Consider the following 16,742-nt stretch of genomic DNA (forward strand, 5'->3'; position numbering starts at 1 on the left):
TACACATAAACACCTTAAGAATAACTCTCCCCAAATCATTATGTGTCAAATGAATTTCAGCATGGACTGTTCCTCACCATAGCTAGGGAAAAGCAGTCTCTCATTTGCAGAGGAAAGAATAAACCCATGGCCACATGCCCAGCTGAACTTGAAACATAGCAACATGTGCACATGCTCTGAGGAAATGCATAGATATATCTGCTGGAACATAGATATATCTGCTGGAACATCTGAAGAGTCCAGTAAGAGTCCCAGCAAAACATTAGCATGCAAACAAGTCTTCTTTGGAATGCTTGAGATTATTATCTCTGCCTGCTGGCCCCAATTAGCATAGCACTAAGGTGACTGAGTTTGACTGAAGCCTGAAGCTCTACTTCGTCAAGTGTAAAGGTTAAACTTTTGACGCGAAACCATTGTTTGCAGCATGAGTCCTGCCAGCCCAAACTTGCAGAAGGGAAAGAACGACTGAGAGGCTTGGAAGAAGGCAAAGCTGGCAACATTATATGGAATGAAAGAGTATATGATGAATGTGCTATTTTACTTCATTGTCAAGGCAACTGTGCTCCTTGATTTATTGATTGGTTTAATTTACAGACTGCTTCTCATGGAGCATCCGAACGTGATTAACAAATGTGTCTTAAGCATGTTTGACTCAGACATGATATCAGTGCCTTTCGTGTGGGTGCATTGCATGATGCACCTAGGCTTATTTCTTTTTGCAAAACAGCTTCTATGCATTTTGATTAATCTAACTGAATTTGCTTTTGAAATCCACTTAATTGGGTGAAACAGCTGCACACGCTTCCAGGATTGCCGTGGTGCAGTCAGGTAATTTCTGACTCTGTGGTCTGACTGCTCTTTAGGCAGTAATATGCATTGTATGCATTCGAGGTGGGAGGGTACCAACTTTTGGGGGGTCAAAAAGCACATTTTTTGGGGGGGGGAGAGTGTTGTGTGAATCACTCACTTCTAGCCGCTTTGTGGCTCTTCGTGATTTCCCCCCTCGGAGTGTAAGATGCTTTGTTCTGTTTGGATCAGGAAGTGGGTCAGAAATATCCTAAATAAATAAAAGAGGACCTGAAATTCTAAGCTGAAGCCTTGAAAAAGCTCAATATGGAGGTCAAATGGCCGAAATATTGGGAAATTTTGGAACAAGATGGAGATAGACTGAAATTGCAGAGTTTTGAAAAACTAAAAAACAAAGTGTGAGGCTAGCTTCATTATTTTCAGATAATGGAGGCATTTAAATTGGACAAGAAAATTGGCTTCCAGGTGGAAAAATCAAAATTAGAAACTGAACTGTTAGAACCCAAAACCAAGAATTTGTCAAGAATGTATAACTTGCTGCTGAAATGGAACACTCAGGATGAAACGGTAAAATCGGCTATGATTAAATGGGCACAAGACGTTGGACACAACATTATGTTCGCTGACTGGGAACAGTTATGGACCACAGGTATGAAATTTACGGCATGTAATGCCCTAAGAGAGAATATTATGAAAATGATATACAGGTGGTACATAACTCCAGTCAAGCTTGCAAAAATCTATCATTTGCCCGATAATAAATGTTGGAAATGTAAAGAAACTGAAGGTACATTTTTTCACCTTTGGTGGACATGCCCAAAGATTAAGGCTTTCTGGGAAATGATATATAATGAATTAAAAAAGGTATTCAAATATACCTTCCCCAAGAAACCAGAGGCCTTTCTCCTGGGCATAGTCGGCCAAATGGTGATAAAAAAGGATAGAACTTTTTTTATGTATGCAACAACAGCAGCAAGAATACTTATTGCAAAGTATTGGAAGACACAAGAGCTTCCCACACTGGAGGAATGGCAGATGAAACTGATGGACTATATGGAACTGGCGGAAATGACTGGTAGAATCCGTGACCAGGGAGAAGAGTCGGTGGAGGAAGATTGGAAGAAATTCAAAGACTATCTGCTGAAACATTGCAAAATTAAAGAATGTTAGAGTGATGTTGGGTTGAAAATAAGTGGCTTCCAGCTGTACAGGATTTAAAGTTATGGATAGATTAAGATTAAGGATTAGGATTAAAAAAGTTTAAGGAAATGGAAATTTGTTTTTTAAAAGGTAAAATTTTAATGTTATATTATATTAAGAGTAAAGATTGGGATTAAAAAAGAGGGAAAGAAATTGCTGGACAAACAATTTGAACTGGAATACAAAAGAGGGAGGTACGAGGAGGTCCAGAAAATAAGTAAATTTAAAAATGGAGATGAAAAGGTGATATTGTTTTTAATTGTTCTATTTTCTTTTTTGTCTTTTGGTTTTTTTGTTCCTTTTTTTTCTTTTGGATTATGTATTGTGTATTTTTGAATTGTGTATTTCTTTTTTATGTTTTATGTTTAATCTTTTATTGAAACTTTAATAAATATCATTTTTTTAAAAAAATGAAATTCTAAGCTGAAGGCCTAACTTCAGTTTAGGAAATGAGATTAAGGCAATATGAAACCACTTCCTTAAAACGAATTAGGAATCTAAAGTCAAAAGGCTAAAATAAATTATGGCCACAGGGGAGAACAAATGCAGAAAATATTCACACAATTGACTTACGCATAATTTTTGGATGTAGCTTGATTTTTATTCTGAAGGCAGCTTCCACAGTGCACACTGCCATTCCTCATACAGAACACAAATTCAGGCTGTGGAACTTTGGATCTCAGCCCAGTGCAGTTTATGGTGGCTCTAGCACATGCCCACCACTGGTGTTTGAACCTGAGTGCACATGGTGTTAGGCACAATCCACATGTACACTGCATTTTTTAAAATAGAATGTTTGTGTACTTTCCCTCAAACCAGCTCCATCCAACAGAGATGCAACTGTTAAACTGAGATGCCTACATTTCAGACAGCCATTGCACATGACTGCTTCATTGAATTGGAGTTCAGGGCTGTGGGGATTACAGACACAGAAACAAATCAAGTAATGCACATCAGGAGAAGACACATCCACACACACTCTCTAGTGTGTGCAGCATGGGTCGGCAAACTAAGGCCTGCAGGTCGGATTAGGCCCAATTGCCTTCTGGATCCGGCCCGTGGTCGGTCCGGGAATCGCTGCGTGGATCGCCAGCGCGCACACTCTTTCCCTCTCCCTCCCTCGGTGGTGGTGCCAGCGCCTCCTCCCTCCCTCCCTCCTCCTGGCTTCTCCCTGACCTGCCTAGAGGAGGAAGGGGGCTGGGCTTTGTTGGTGCTAACAGCAGCAGCACTCAAATGGCCGCCATTTTAAGCAGCCCCTCTCCGGAGCCCTTTCGTGCTCCGCTCGTCGTCCCGCCGCTGCTGCTGCCAGCCCCTGCCACTTGCAAGACACACCAGGGCTTGTCTGGTGCTGTGGAGAAGGGAGGGGAGAGTCAGTGGGGGGTGGCTTATAGTCCGGCTCCCCACAAGGTCTGAGGGACAGTGGACTGGCCCCCTGCTGAAAAACTTGGCTGACCCCTGGTGTACAGCATCATAAGAATGCGACTTCATGCACAGCTAATTTCAAGATACTAAGGTGTACATAGGCAAGGTTTTCTTCCTGCTGTGCACTGCCTGATAGAAAATGAATGAAGCCCAGCTGCTGCCATTTGTGTTATCTCAATGGAATGGAAAATATCTCTTCTCCATACTATGGTTCAAAGATATGCCATGGATAGTGATAAGGGGTATGGTTTGCGCTTTGGGGAAGGAGGTAGGACCTGAGCTCTGCTGGATGTTGGAGGGGGTAATCTGATCAAGGGCATTACTGCGCTTGGGGCACAAGTCCATGGCACAAATTTCCATAAAATTTCAATATGTCCATTGGGCATATTTCAATATGCAGGGGAGGGGGCAGGTGACAAACTCCTGCTGTCAGGGTTTACTCTGAGCTATGGGGTGCCAACAGAATATTTTGGACCCAATCCATTGTATGTGACTTGGGCTCTCTGTCCCAATCCCATCTCTCTATGCAATCCATAGGGAAGAACTAGAAGGGTAGGTGTTGGGACATGAGTGGGCCATGACATTGCAGAGCCCTTTTAAAAATTAAACATTATTTCTGTTTACCCTTTTCCTTGTAATTTCTGCTCATTTGGTATGTATGGCATAAGGCATGGGTAGGCAAACTAAGGCCCGGGGGCCGGATGCGGCCCAATCGCCTTCTAAATCTGGCCCACGGATTACATGAGTAGAATGTGTCCTTTTATTTGAAATGCATCTCTGGGTTATTTGTGGGGCATAGGAATTCATTCATTTCCCTCCCAAAATATAGTCCGCCCCCCCCCACAAGGTCTGAGGAACAGTGGACCAGCCCCCTGCTGAAAAAGTTTGCTGACCCCTAAAAGGTTAAGGTGAGACCAGGTTTTTTCGTTTTGTTGTTGTTGTTGTTGTTGTTGTTGTTGTTCTTCTTCTTCTTCTTCTTCTTCTTCTTCTTCTTCTTCTTCTTCTTCTTCTTCTTCTTCTATCAGTCTGCAATCTTCAACATTTTCTTTTAGGTTTCAAATGCAACAACCCATCTGAACAAGAATGAAAATTATTAAATCTTCAAAGATGGGGTGCTCTTTGCTGGGCCATGAAACCTAAGAACCGAAGCCAAGCGAAAATCTTCTTGCTTGGTTCCTGTACTGATCACCAGTGGAACAGTTTGCTCACTGCTGAGAAAGAGATCATATCCCCTGCTCAACTGCTCACTCAGTCGTGGGCTGTGCAATAACAAACGCACTGAGCAAGCCTAATCCCAGCCCAGGGCAGAACTGCTTGCTATGCCCCATTGATTCAAAGTGAAATTCAAAAATGCATTATCAGCACAGGCTCCAGAGAGACACATGCCAGTTTACTTGAAAAACCCAACGGCAGCAATTTATAGGCTTCCCCTCCAACATTTGCTCTCTCTTTCTTAATATCCACTGATACAAAAGCAAACCTAGTGTAGGAGGATGTCTTCTTTGTTCCACTTCCTGTTCCAGTCGAACCTTTTGGGTCACCCCCAGCCCCACTGTCTTAGTGAGAAATAACTCGCTTTCCTGTCATCAACGTTCGCGTGTGGGCTTTTTAAAAAAACTAGTCTCATTGATGTGAAAAGGTGGTTGGAAAACCTCAAACATAAGTTCCAACAAAACAAAAACAAAACTTGGTACAAGTAATGCTGCAACCTTCATCACATGTGCTAAGAACTAAGTCCTCCTTGGTTCTTGGTAACTGTGTACCTAGTAAACATGCATCTGATCAGGCTAGACGGCTTTGAAGGTGTCTTGTATTTCAGTGCTAACCAGTCCAAGTCTTCTTTTAAGAGAAGGAACCATAGAGAGAGGAGCTTGATGCTAGCAGACTGAGTAGGCATACAAATCACCTGGTGTCTCCACCCCCACCCATGGGTGAAGTTCTATTTCTATTTATAGTAATTATTTCTACATTTGCTTCTACATATATCATTGCCATATGCAAATAACTGCCCTCTTTGGGGTGATGCAGACCCTCTTTATGTGAACACATAACTGGACACCCTAATGGACACATCACAGGCAGATTTATTTTGTTATTTAATTTTATATCATGCCCGTCCTCCCAAAGGAGCCCATGGCAGCATGTGACTATAGTTCAATCTCCCCATTGAGTTGGTTTAAAAGCTACTTCAGTCTGCTGCTGCATATTTTCCCTTTGCAGGGTTCGAAATGCTGAAGGTGTGCAGTTTGGGGCAGGAAAATAATGAAAGGTCTTTCTCCATTGCTGCATCTCTGCTATCCATTGTAAAGCCACTCTTTTTTTTTCAGTTTTGCAATGGATGTCTGTCATGAGCACCGACGACTATTTATTATTTTATGTATTGATTAAATTTGAATGCCACCCTTCGGCTGAAGATCTGAGGGCAGTTCACAGCATCAAAACACGAAATATGAATGCAAAATTGTTGTTGTTTAGGCGTTTAGTTGTGTCCGACTCTTCGTGACCCCATGGACCAGAGCACGCCAGGCACTCCTGTCTTCCACTGCCTCCCGCAGTTTGGTCAAACTCATGCTGGTAGCTTCGAGAACACTGTCCAACCATCTCGTCCTCTGTCATCCCCTTCTCATTGTACCCTCAATCTTTCCCAAAATACATAAAACTAAAACCAACCAATAACCCCTTCACCACTCAAACACATTTAAAAGGACATAGGGTGTTAATCAGCCTAAGGCCTGGCTGAAGAGGAATGTTTTTGCCTGGCACCTAAAGATGTATAATGATGGTGCCAAGCGAGCCATCCTGGGAAGGGCATTCCATTGCAGGAAGGGCCTGTTCTTGCGTTGCCACCCTCTGGACCTCTTGTGGCGGTGGCACACAAAGAAGAGCCACAGATGATGACCACAAGGTCCGGGTCCTATCAGGGATAGTTGTTGGACTACAGCTCCCACCATCTCTGACCACTGACCATGCCTGGGATGGATAGGAGTTATAGCTCAACTCCCGGAAGACAGCAAATTGGCTTCCCATGAACAGTTGAGAGAAGTTGGGGAAAATGCATTATGTAGACTTTCAGGCAGAGAACAAGGGAGGCCATGTGCTCTGCTTTACAGAACACAACCCTCTACTCGTGGGTGTTCTATGTGAGAAGAGCTGCCCAGTCAAGATCTGGTTTATAAATCAGGGAAAGCAGGGACATTGAAATCACCCATCAACAATTAGCACCTGGAGAGCACACTGAAAAACTGAGCAGGCACACAGCTTACATAGCAAGTTTTCTCCAATATGGGGCTATGAATTGTATTTCGGTTTACTTTTTATTATTTCTAAATTTGCATATACATATTATTTTATACAAAATCTGTGCACCCTTTTTTGGCGATACCAAATAATCCACCCTATAGAAAACACACACACTCTCTCTCCATTTCATTGGGAGTCTCCACGGGGCAGTGGATGAAGAACAGGAAGAAAATTTCAAATAGAAAAAGGCAAAGCACAAAAACCAAAGGGATTTTGGCCCAATCCATAAAGGCAGGAAGGCCTTCCTTTGCACTGTACCCAGTGCCTCTTTTTTCAGGACAGCATAACCAAAGCTACAAAAACAGGAGCTTTCCCATTTCAGCAGTTTACCTTGTCTACTACCTAGAGGCTTTTATAATACAGCATTAGGTTCTCAGTCCATCAAGAAGGGGGCCTTATTGGTCACAGAATGCTACAACCATTTTTATTAACACTTTTCACTGTGCAAACTGCTTAGAAGACAATCTTCAAGACAGCTCTGTAGAGGCAAGATCACTACTGCCCCCCTCCCCCATATTGAAAAGGGTAAAAATTGTAGATTTTAATATTTAAAGAGTTGGTTTTTTAAAAACTATTTTCTTCTTTTTGGAAAAGGCTTTGTTTTATTACAATCGGTGCTTATTTTTATTTCACAAGATTCATAAACAAAATACTAAGCCGCTGTGGAGTTCTTTACTTGTTTCTGCATTCTAAGGCCTGTTCTACCCATGCAGGAGGTGGTGGCATAACCTACATCAGTTCATAATGTGGGTAAGATTTCAACTTTACTGTTTTCCCCAAGTTAACACAACAATTTTTCCTAAGACAGAAAACTGCACAGTAGCTTTCTTCAGCTTTAGATTTCCAGCTCTACTGGTTTACTGACTGCAAATCACTTTGCTTGCAGAGCATTCAAAAAAAATGTATAACTCACCAACAGACTGAGCTGGTACAGTTCACTCTGCTCTGCTTGCGGAACAGGTGTCATTTTAGCAGATGGAAAAGATACCCTATTCAACTGTCACCCAAAGGAAAACTTTTTTTCATATATCTGCATAGCAGAGAGATCAGGTCCCTTGGCATTTAATTGTATAGTCCTTTTGTGAAGTCATTTGAAGTCTGTTGCAGCAAAGGCTGCCAAGGAGCTTTGTGGAACGTTCAAGATTACAAATATATTGTGGTGTAAGCCGGTTTGCATTGTAATGACTTTTGCTAGAAATCTTTTAAGGTACTCATTACAGATGGAGAAGCTCAACTCCAATCCCATACAGAAAACATTGCATTACATGCTTTGCACTACTGTTCTGTTATTTTGCAGCTTTTATTACCACACCAGAAACCAAATTGGTCCAAAACTAATTGATTTGATTGAGAAGGGGGATACAGGGTGAAGTTCATGTACAAAAGAAAGCACACAAAATCCATTTAGGTACATTGAAATGTTTGGTGTTTTATTTTAAAAGCTGTAACGTTCTGTGCAAGTTGTTGCCTAAAAAATAAAATTAAAAAAAGAAAATCTACATGGTTTAGCCAGTCTGCAAGCTATCAATATTACAAGCTTGTGCACATAAGCAACATTTACATCAAGTAATAAAAAACATTGGAAAAAAGAGGGGCACATGTTGCCATCAAGTAAACATCAGAGAGGTTCAAGGTTAAAAAAAAACAAAACAACCGAAACAACAATCTTGGAAGAAACAGATACTAGTCAGTTTAAAGTCTTTCTGCAGCTGGAATGCTTGGTGGCCTCAGAAGATGTCTGGCGACCAACAAGCTGGAAAGCTTATTCCAGTGGTTCATATTTCCTCAAGTTAACGGCTGTGGCTGTTCCAGTGGCTCCTTTTTCTGCAAAATTATACTAGGGGATAGCTAGCTGCTGTAGCAATTCCACAGTGGTTTTTTCGATCTTTAGCCATGTAGATGTAGCCTTTGAGGCCCCACTTCTCGCTCCAGCTGGATAAAACAAAAACACAACATTACAACTTTGCCTCTTGTTACAGGATTTACTTTTGTACCTCCACCCCGTCCCCTGCAGTTTTGCACAGAATGCATAACAGATGGGCTGCTTCTCTGGCTAAAAGCAATACGACTAGCCGAAAGTGTTTGGGCAGCCTAGAAATTATTAGGCCCGAAGGAATATTTAGTGCCCTGCGTATCTGTTTTTGGGACAGTTTATACATTCAGCGGATTTCAAACCGAAAAGCTGTTCTTGGTTTGTACAACTTCCAAGACTCAGGTGGGAAGTATGTCCCCGGATGTCCCCAAACCTCAGCCAGAAGAAAACCAAACTTGTATATAGAAGCAGTTAAGTCTGCCAGAGATCAAAAGATTAAAGAAGTCTCAGTACCTGTTTTTCACAATCCAGTATTTCTTGCCATCTTCATCTGCGCCCTCAAAGCCGTAGCCAACGACAAGAACACCATGATCCAAGTCTTCACTGCTACACTCCGGCTCATAATAAATACCTAGAAAGGAAGGAGTCAAAAACAGTGGGTCAGCTTCCAGAAGAACAGCAACCTTTCCTCGTCTACTAGGTCCCAAGTTATCCATCTGAATGTTCAGTTATAGGAACTGCCAGTGGCCTATGTAGCTTGGTAATGCCTTATACTGACTGCAGGCAGCTTGCCCAGGCTTTTCAGACAGAAGTCTCTGTACCACTGAACTATAAAGGTAAAGGACCCCTGGACGGTTAAGTCCAGTCAAAGGCGACTCTGGGGTTGCAGCGCTCATCTCGCTTTCAGGCTGAGGGAGCCAGCGTTTCTCCACAGACAGTTTTTCGGGTCATGTGGCCAGCATGACTAAACTGCTACAGGCGCACAGAGGACCATGATGAGTGCCAGAGCACACGGAAACGCAGTTTACCTTCCCGCTGCAGTGGTATCTATTTATCTACTTGCACTGGCATGCTTTCAAACTGCTAGGTTGGCAGGAGCTGGAACAGACCAACAGGAGCTCACTCTGTTGCAGGGATTCGAACCGCCAACCTTCCAATCAGCAAGCCCAAGAGGCTCGGTGGTTTAGACCACAGAACCACCACTGAACTATAAGTCCTTGCCCTCTCAGTTGATGGGTGCCCCTTGTCCAGAAAGTGTTAGCACCAAGCTAGTTTTGCCCAGTGGAAGAAACTGACACAGGGCTCTAAGCCTTGGCAGCTTGCAAAAGGCAACTATCTCCCCGCCAAACCTCTGCATGAACTCACTAAGAATACGAGGAATGGGGTGTGTCTTATCTTTATGCAGAAGAAGCAAGAGCCTTGCAATGCTTCTGCAAAAACCATCCATGCATATTGGAACAAGACCCAGAACCCCACTACACCTCATAGATAAAATGGCCTAAGGATGTGCAAGACTAGCACGCACCAGAATATTGTTGCCCACACTGAAATCAAACTGCACAATACTCCATTCAGCCAAGTCCATTACAAATCACTTTCAGACCCTTAGACTAATGCTCACCTGACTCATAAAACTGGAAGGAGGTGTGTCCTGCATCGATCGCCACAGAGACTGGTCCAACTGCAGCGACGGCCTTCATGAGGGCTCTTTCCCGCCCTTCAGGGATGTCCACAAAGCCGGTGTCGTTAGCAGAGTTGTATTCAGACTTGTACAAGCAATCTTCGTCATCCTTTGAAAGAACAACAGTCATGTTGGTTGTGGTTCAGAATTCAGAAAGTCGGTGAATGCAAAAGAAAAGAAAACCCCAAATAGAAATAAATACACATTCAAATTTAAATAACCACAAATGACAAAGAGGTATGTGCCCCAACAAGAAAATATCACATCTGAGCTTGTGACTAGGTCTTCCCAACTACTCTTGTTCCCAAACCCAAAGATATTTCACATGTGAAAGAGGTGCCAATTTTAACACGCACACACAATGCTCTTCTTACAGAAGATATACTGGACCAAACCATCCTCCTCCCAGATGTCATTACTTCAACAAAGACTAAATCAAGGGGCGCTAGAATAGTTGATTTCTTGCATCAGCAGGGTGTTGGACTACATTACCTTTGAGGTCCCTTCCAACCCTGATTCACATACATCATGGGTGGAAAACCCATGTCCCTCCAGATATCGCTGGATTCCAACTCCCATCAGCCCCAGTCAACAGGGTGAATAGTCAGAGGATGGGAGTTGTATTCCAGTATCTGAAGGACCACAGAACCCCTACACATCTATCAATTCCCCACCACAGCACTTCTGACAAGTCTCACATTCCACTCCTAGGAATCTCTACAATGCATGCAACGTCTGCTCAGGCAAAACAGAGTTATGATGCCAGGGGAAAACTATGGATAACAGGGAAATGTTAGCAGAGACAGAGTTCTTATCTGAACAGAACTGTCCTTTCATCTCCACAATGAAACAGCACCAGAGGTGAGCAGTATTGGAAAGGCACTCCTGAATTCAAGAAACACTTTCTGAAGCAACTCCGTATACAGCAGAGATGGGAAAACGAGGGCTCCCTGGAGAATGCTAGACTAACAGACTCAGCCATCATGGCGGAGGGTCAGGGGGTAACAGTATCTAGATGGCCACAGCTTCTCCCTTTCCAAAGTGTTAAGAATTTTATTTCTTTGCTGCCCAAGTCATAGGTGGGCCTTGAAGTTAAAACTTCAGATTCAGTTTAACAAGCTAACAGTAGTTTAATGTTGTATTACATCCGACTTGCCACCCAACAAGTGGTATTAGAGGCAAGTAGAAAAATAAAACAGAATGTTCCATTAAGAAGTTGTGGAAGAATGGTTTCAGTAGTGTAACTCTGAAAGCTATATAGTTTTACAGGTATCTGCGGAACACTCAGCTGTTTAAGAATCCTATCAAGTCCTTGGAGATAATTAGCCAGCAGCAACTCACTGATGTGTCAACAATGTAAACCTGTAGTTATATTTTTAACTTGCATTGCGCAAGTAGAGCTTTAAAGGGTTATCTAGCATGTGCAACCTAGTTAAATTAACCACAACACTATCATTGCTCAAGTCTTTCAAATCAATTCAGGCCAATGATGAAAGAGGGGGGCAGGGAAAGGCCTAGTTGCCATTTTTATCTGCTGGGCTGCCAACAACTCAGTGAAACCCCCATGTATGCTTGGGTTCAACCTCTTCCAACACAACTTTTGGAATTTCTTTTCCTGGGAGGTATGTTGACCTGGTAGATCTGACAAGAGAACAGACAAGGAAGAAGCTGTCAGTCAGGAAGCCATTTCACCTTTCCAATGTATGGGTAGGAGTCCTCAGAATCAATGCCGCCGTTGTCCTTTATGTACTGGAAAGCCTGGTCCATGAGGCCCCCATTGCAGCCCTGGTTCCCTTCCGGCCGAGAGCAATCCACAAGGTTTTGTTCACTCAGAGAGACCAGCTTGCCAGTTTTGCGGAAGTGCTGTCCTTCCAGGGCTCCGGTGGTACTGAATGCCCAGCAAGAGCCACACTGACCCTGAGGGCAAATGGGGAGAAATGCATTGGTTTAAAGCCAGGAAGAAGTTCAGCACATGCTACTGTAATGCTTCTAGTAAAGCAGTGGGAGAAAATGCTGCTTTGGCAGTGTCACTACTCCTTTTCTCAATTTAGTATTTAATGGATGGGACTGATGGGAGTTGCAGTCCAACAATAGGAGGGAGCCAGGTGGGAGCTAAGGCTGGCCTAGACAGAAAACATACAATCTAGAGGCATTATTCAAGCTCAACACATTCCAGTTGGGCAAAAGACACCCAAGGAAGGTGCAAAGCAGGGCTTGAGGGTCCCCATCCCCTGTGCCAAGGCAACTCAATTTCACTAGCATCAAGTAAGAAAAATGCACTTTGTATTTTTGACCCCATTGCAAGCATCCCTCAACCAATTCTCAATGGATACTCATTGAGTACGTTTCCGAGCACAATTCAAAGTGTTGGTGCTGACCTTTAAAGCCCTGAACGGCCTCGGCCCAGTATACCTGAAGGAGCGTCTCCACCCCCAACGTTCAGCCAATTCTGAAGGCCGAGGGCCTTCTGGCGGTTCCCTCATTGCGAGAAGTGAGGTTACAGGGAACCAGACAGAGGGCCTTCTCGGTAGTGGCACCCTCCCTGTGGAACGCCCTCCCTTCAGATGTGAAGGAAATAAGCAGCTATCTTCTCTTTAAAAGACATCTTAAGGCAGCCCTGTTTAGGGAAGTTTTTAATATTTAATGCTGTATTGTTTTTAACTTTGATTGGAAGCTGCCCAGAGTGGCTGGGAAAACTCAGCCGATGGGTGGGGTATAAATAATATATTATTATTGTTGTTGTTGTTGTTGTTGTTGATGAATGACAGCTCTACACTGGGGACAGAGAAAGTGCTGCTGTGCTCAGGCATTTAGCTGGTCACTCTGAGATTGGGAGCTTGATCCAATAAGCTCTTATGTCCTCGAGTTCTTCAGCTGCCTCCCATAACTAAATTAAGGTAAAGGAGCTATTTTTTTCTTGGAATTGTAGCTACGTTTAAGTCCTACAGAAGCTGAAGTACCACTTAGAAATCCAACCACAGACTAAGCTGCTTGTGTTAGGCAAAGGAAAAGAAAAAACCCAGAAGATCAGATACATACTTGATCCTTCACTGGTGTGACATATCCTCTATCTCTCCAGTCAACAGATCTTGGCGCCTCCAAGAAATTTGGTTCAAGGAACTGTGATCCTGAAAACTTCCTTTCCGTTTTGGAGCGTTTAAATCCATTCATGACTTGCCTAAATTCTTCATTAGTCTGAAGAAAGAGGAAATAAGTCAGCATGCCATCTAAGCAGTTACTCAAGAGATGCTAGCTGTGCAACTTGGCATTTACGTACCATGTCTCCAAAATGATTCATTCCCAGTCTGTAGCTGTGCTTGCCCAGGCTGTGGTCCAGGTTGTGCAATTCAATCATCTTCAGGTTCTTCTCCCAGATCATTCTTCTCCAGCCTTCCTCCTTCTAAAAGGGGAAGAAAGCAACAAGGAAAACTGAGCACCCAACATCCTCTAACAGCTAAAGACATAGGCTCAATTCAGACATCAGACCATAGTTTGTGACAAACCATGGTTGGAACCTCTGCAAACCATGGTTGCCTCTGTTTTGGTTTCCCTATCTATTTGGTATAGCTATGGCTCCAATTGCCATAGGCTGCTGCAACTATGGTTTGTAAAGTCACACACCACACCAAATCGTGGTATCCAGTTCTGGTTTACTGGCTCATTACAAATCATGATTTGTCCATCCAGGCATCATGCCAAGCCAGACTTCTTAAATGTGGCTTGCAATGACATCTGAATCGAGCAATGAAAAGTATGCCTAGCTTTTCTTTGCTGCTCTAAGCAGCTTACCATTGCTATGAAAAACATTTCAAACATTAGCCCTAATATTTGAGTAGTTCATACTTAACATGACTACTCTTGCTAGCTTGGTATTCCCATATAAAAGGAAGCTACACTTTTTGTTCCCAAGATGAGACTTATTCAAGCAGCAAAATAATATTGAGAAATTCTTTTTGTATCTGATAATAAAGTATCTAGAGCACTTGAGTCTACCTGTACAACTTCTCTGCTTGCTGTATGCCTCTGAATCACAACTGGGGAGAACAGCACTTCAGATCCTGCTTGCCTGCTTCTCAAAGGAATCTGGTTGGTCACTGAGGGACCAGGATACTGGACTAAAAAGGTGTTCATTGTGTTCTTAACTATGATCTGCTATACTAATAACTCTCAGATTATTGAAGTGTTCTCTGTGTCCCCTAAGGTGGCAATTATACCCAAATACCTAGGCTGGCAGATGGTTTCACCAACAGATACACGAACCATTCATACAACTTTTGCTACCGCACCTTTTTTGAACACCTTTTGCCCATGCACACTGAGAGTTATGTAGTGACCCTTACCTCATGGTACTTCTTGTTATGCCATGATTTCCACATGCCCCAGTGATCATCCAAAGCAGGGTCCAGGCCTGGGGCGGCAAAGCACGCCTCCAAACTTAGGGCCAAAACGCACAGATAGAACTTCATGGTGAAACCTCTCTATAGGGCAAGAAAAAGATCTGATTAGACAGGAATCTCTCCTTCACTTACAGTGACGAACCAATAGACAGAAACAGTTTAAACCCCTCTGATGAGGCCATGCAAACTATACAGAAATGAAATTCACTGAAGTGAGAATAAATTACTTGTTTAAAGTTTTGGTATAAATGCACCACAGCACTACCACACAAGGCACCTAGTATGTATATACAACGTGTTTCAGATCGTGGTTCTGGGGCAAGTGCAAAACTAGCACCAGAAACTAACTAAATGAGATACAGTGGTACCTCAGGTTACATACGCTTCAGGTTACAGACTCTGCTAACCCAGAAAGTGCTTCAGGTTAAGAACTTTGCTTCAGGATGAGAACAGAAATCGGGCTCCAGTGGCACAGCGGTAGCAGGAGGCCCCATTAGCTAAAGTGGTGCTTCAGGTTAAGAACAGTTTCAGGTTAAGAACGGACCTCTGGAACGAATTAAGTACTTAAGCCGAGGTACCACTGTATATGAAAGGCCTGTTCAAGCAACAACTAAGCCTAGGTTCCCCAATTCTGCCAGATGTCCACAAATCACATCTCTAATAATCCTATACTTTATTATTACAGCCCCCACCCACCGCACAAATATTCAATAGGAGTGAATTAGATTAGCTGCTTTACAAACAGATTTTTCCTTTGAAGGTTAGATCCCCCCCACCCCTCCCCAAATGTACTTTTCTCAAAGCCCTTGTCGAAGGCTGAAGAAAAACAGGAGGGATCTGTAAGCATTTTAATAGCTGGCGCTTTCAGAAGCCTCCCTGGATACCGATATGAGTCATCAGGCATTTTCCAGGAATCACTTCCGCTCTCCCGACATCTCAGTCTGGGGCGGAGTACCAAGGGGGGTGAAGGGGGGGTCCTTGCAAAAAAAAAAAAAAAAAAAAAAGCCCAAACCCAGCACGTGACCCCGCTCCAGTAAACAGACACGCGAGCGCCCCTCACATGATAGGCGGCCGAGGGGGGAGGGCGCTCAGGCGCCGGGCCCAGTGTAAACAAGCCCGTTTGGCTGCTGATCCGGAGCCAAATCGCTTGGGGGAGGACGGCGCTGGAGCAGGAGCGCGCGGCGGTCTAGTTCAGAAAAGGAAGAGGGGGAAATCCCTCAACCCAGGAGAAGATGAGAAATCCCAGCGCTGGGCTGCCTCGAAGGGAGAGAAGGACCCGCGCAGCAGCCAGCTGGGAAGGAAGGGTCGCGCCAACCCCAGTTGGGTGCGCCCTAGAAAACGCGCACAAGCAAATTGGGCGCGCCCCAAATCCCCGCTACTCCCACTTCTAAAAGATGGGCAAGGGGGCTCATCGGAGCGCCGGCCACCCAGGGAAAAATACGTAAGCTCAGCCGAGCGCCCAGGCGCCTCCTTGCCCTTCGCCCGCCGACAAAGCCACACACAAAAACACCCCGTTAAACGGGCAGCGGCGCCTCCCGGATTCCTTTCTCCACCGGGGAGAAGGAACCCGAGTGGCTCCGAGCATCAGAGGGGCAGCCAAAGGAGCCCCCTTCTTCTCCCCAGGCCCCCGTTAGCGGCAGGGACCGGGGAGGCGGCGAGGGATGCTGGAGACCCAGCGCTCAGCCATTACGCAAAAATAGCCCGCGGAGAGGAGCGAAATGGAGGCTCTTGGCGACCCGCCGGCGCTTGCAAACCCACCTCGTCGGCCCCGAGAACAACACCCTCCTCGGCTGGCCCCTGCTCTGGCTTGTTTCGGGCCGGGGGCTTTGCTCTAAATGTGCCCGGCTTGCCGAAGCCCGGCCCCTGTTGCGCTTCGATTGGCTGCGAGGCGCCGAGGCGGAGCGAGGGCTAATCCTGCCGAAGTTCGTGACTCCCGATCCCGTGATCCGAGCGGTGCCCGGACCTGTTCCGTGATGGAGGAGCGGGAGGGGGTGGCGGGTTGTTTTTATGGGAAGCAGTGGGGCGGCCGAGGACAAGGACCCGTGCCCTGGCTCGGTTGTGGCTTTTGCTGGGAAATCATAGAGGCACAAGCTTTTCGATATGGAATTCAATTATAATAATA

At 44.5% G+C, this 16,742-nt stretch overlaps 1 protein-coding gene across 2 annotated transcripts; it reads right to left on the reverse strand.

Moving 5' to 3' along the window:
* Positions 1–8,138: 8,138 nt before the first annotated feature.
* Positions 8,139–16,528, reverse strand: CTSL (cathepsin L). Of its 2 annotated transcripts, none has more exons than XM_080973061.1 (8): positions 16,397–16,528; positions 14,564–14,721; positions 13,501–13,623; positions 13,263–13,418; positions 11,916–12,140; positions 10,164–10,332; positions 9,056–9,173; positions 8,139–8,661 (listed from the first exon to the last, which is right to left on the reverse strand). In XM_080973061.1, the coding sequence occupies exons 2-8, from the start codon at positions 14,687–14,689 to the stop codon at positions 8,562–8,564; spliced, it is 1,017 nt and encodes a 338-aa protein (XP_080829187.1). In that variant the 5' UTR covers positions 14,690–14,721; positions 16,397–16,528; the 3' UTR covers positions 8,139–8,561. The 2 variants fall into 2 exon arrangements, with proteins under 2 accessions (XP_080829187.1, XP_080829186.1); XM_080973060.1 differs by having other exon boundaries at positions 14,564–14,701; positions 16,379–16,520.
* Positions 16,529–16,742: the final 214 nt, after the last annotated feature.

Source organism: Podarcis pityusensis, assembly GCF_964106645.2.
Source record: "Podarcis pityusensis genome assembly, chromosome: 11".
NCBI lineage: Eukaryota > Metazoa > Chordata > Lepidosauria > Squamata > Lacertidae > Podarcis > Podarcis pityusensis.